The sequence below is a fragment of the Castanea sativa genome, chromosome 10 (assembly GCF_040712315.1).
Source record: "Castanea sativa cultivar Marrone di Chiusa Pesio chromosome 10, ASM4071231v1".
NCBI lineage: Eukaryota > Viridiplantae > Streptophyta > Magnoliopsida > Fagales > Fagaceae > Castanea > Castanea sativa.
Window position 1 is genome coordinate 22,401,140 of NC_134022.1, and position 2,063 is coordinate 22,403,202.

At 34.0% G+C, this 2,063-nt stretch overlaps 1 protein-coding gene across 1 annotated transcript; it reads left to right on the forward strand.

Moving 5' to 3' along the window:
• Positions 1-210: 210 nt before the first annotated feature.
• LOC142614141 (bidirectional sugar transporter SWEET14-like) lies at positions 211-1,756 on the forward strand. Its single transcript, XM_075786687.1, has 6 exons — positions 211-299; positions 402-438; positions 559-769; positions 865-1,029; positions 1,148-1,267; positions 1,373-1,756. The coding sequence occupies exons 1-6, from the start codon at positions 251-253 to the stop codon at positions 1,553-1,555; spliced, it is 765 nt and encodes a 254-aa protein (XP_075642802.1). The 5' UTR covers positions 211-250; the 3' UTR covers positions 1,556-1,756.
• The last annotated feature ends 307 nt before the right edge of the window (positions 1,757-2,063 follow it).

The window sequence follows — 2,063 nt, forward strand, 5'->3', positions numbered from 1 at the left end:
TGACCATAATAGAGCTTCCCAGATCATCTAATTCTAGCCCACAAATTGACCTCTCAATCATTATTTGTTCAACAACCCAAAGCCAAATGTCCAAAATCAAAAAACAACTTATGCATGCATGCCACCATCAGCTACACCTTTCAGTCTCATATATAAATTAAGCACCCGATTCCAAGAGTTATGCCAAACTTTTTTGTTGATCCTCAACAACCTCTCCATTCTTAGAATCCAAAAGGGCTTCACATCAAGAATGGCAACCATTCATGCTTTTCATTTGGCTATTGTTTTCGGCATCCTTGGTACCTACCTTAATTTACTCTCCTTCATTACCAAACTTTCCTGAATTCAGTTATATATACTATCATTCTCTAATGCTATTCTCTGTTTCTCATCTTACATAGGTAATATTGTGTCCTTCCTCGTATACCTAGCACCACTGTAAGCTCTCTCTCTCTCTCTTTTTCTCTCTCTCTCTCTCTCTCTCTCTCATATTTAAGCTTATATGAAGTTGCATTTGCATCATTGTTTTTTAATCCTTCATTACCTTTTTCTTGTTAGGCCAACTTTTTCTAGGATATGCAAGAAAAAATCAACGGAGGGGTTCCAATCACTGCCCTATTCAGTAGCACTATTTAGTGCAATGTTAACCCTTTACTATGGATACTTAAAGAACCGGGCTATTATGCTAATCACCATCAATTCCATTGGGTGTGCCATTGAGTCCATATACCTTATCATATTCATGATATATGCACCCGGGAGAGCTAGGGTACTATTTCTTACTCTTAACATGTTTTCATATATGATAATCATGGTTGTTTTTATTATACGTTTATGACATATGATTTGCTTCTTTCTCTACAGATTTATACCGCAAAATTGCTTGCCTTTTTTAACCTAGGACTTTTTGGGATGATTGTGCTTTGCACCTCCCTGCTAATCAAACAAAGTTATTTGAGGCTCACAGTTGTTGGATGGATGTGTGCAATCTTTTCAGTCTCTGTTTTTGCTGCTCCTCTTAGTATCATGGTAAATTTCTTACACAAATACAAATTATATATGTTCTGCTTTAAGAATTCCATTAACTTCACCATTTGTTGTGATTTTTTTTCTTTTTTTTTTTGGGTCTATTGTGTGTGTTTTTCAGAGACTGGTTATAAAAACAAAGAGTGTGGAATTCATGCCCTTTTCACTGTCATTTTTCTTGACGATTTGTGCTACAATGTGGTTCTCCTATGGTTTATTGATAGATGATTTCTTTGTTGCGGTAAAGTGCCTTAGCTAGTTTATTGATAGATGATTTCTTTATTCTTTTCCTTAGTTTCTTTGCTTAGAAATCATGAATTTGTTTCTTCTTGTTTTGTGTTATTAGACACCAAACATACTAGGCTTCACATTCGGAATTGCTCAGATGATACTGTACATCATTTACAAGGATAAGAAGAACGTTGTGTTGCCAGAATTTGAGGTTGAAGATACACCAAATGGCACCATAACAAGCATCCAATTGAGCACAACCGAGAGTCCGAGACACCAGGGAAACTCAATGCCATGAATCAAACGCAAGAATCTAAAATAGTTGAAGGGATTGGTGATGCACCTACTGAGGCAATTGAATTAAATGTGTGAGTACCCACAGTGAAGCGAACAAGACATGTATTGCCAAAATGAGATTTGATACAAAATTTATGATTGAGAAAAGAAAAAAAAAAATCTAATTTTCTTTGATCTTATAGAAATGACTACATTATACTTTTATGTGATCCATATTGATCCCTACTTGTCTTTTTTTTTTTTAAAAATTAATAATTACAACATGCTAATTGTCTTTGATCTTATAGAAATGACTACAATATACTTTTGATCTTTAATATTTGATCTTGTTATCATTATTTGACCTTTAACATTTGGTTCCATTTCAATTAATAATTTTACAACTTATTGTCAGATTAGCTTTGACACATCACTCATTTTATGCCAACTATCGTAACAAGGTATATCACCAATTTGCTTGGACCAAAAAAGACAAAACAAAACAAAAATATAAAAACAAAAGCCATAGC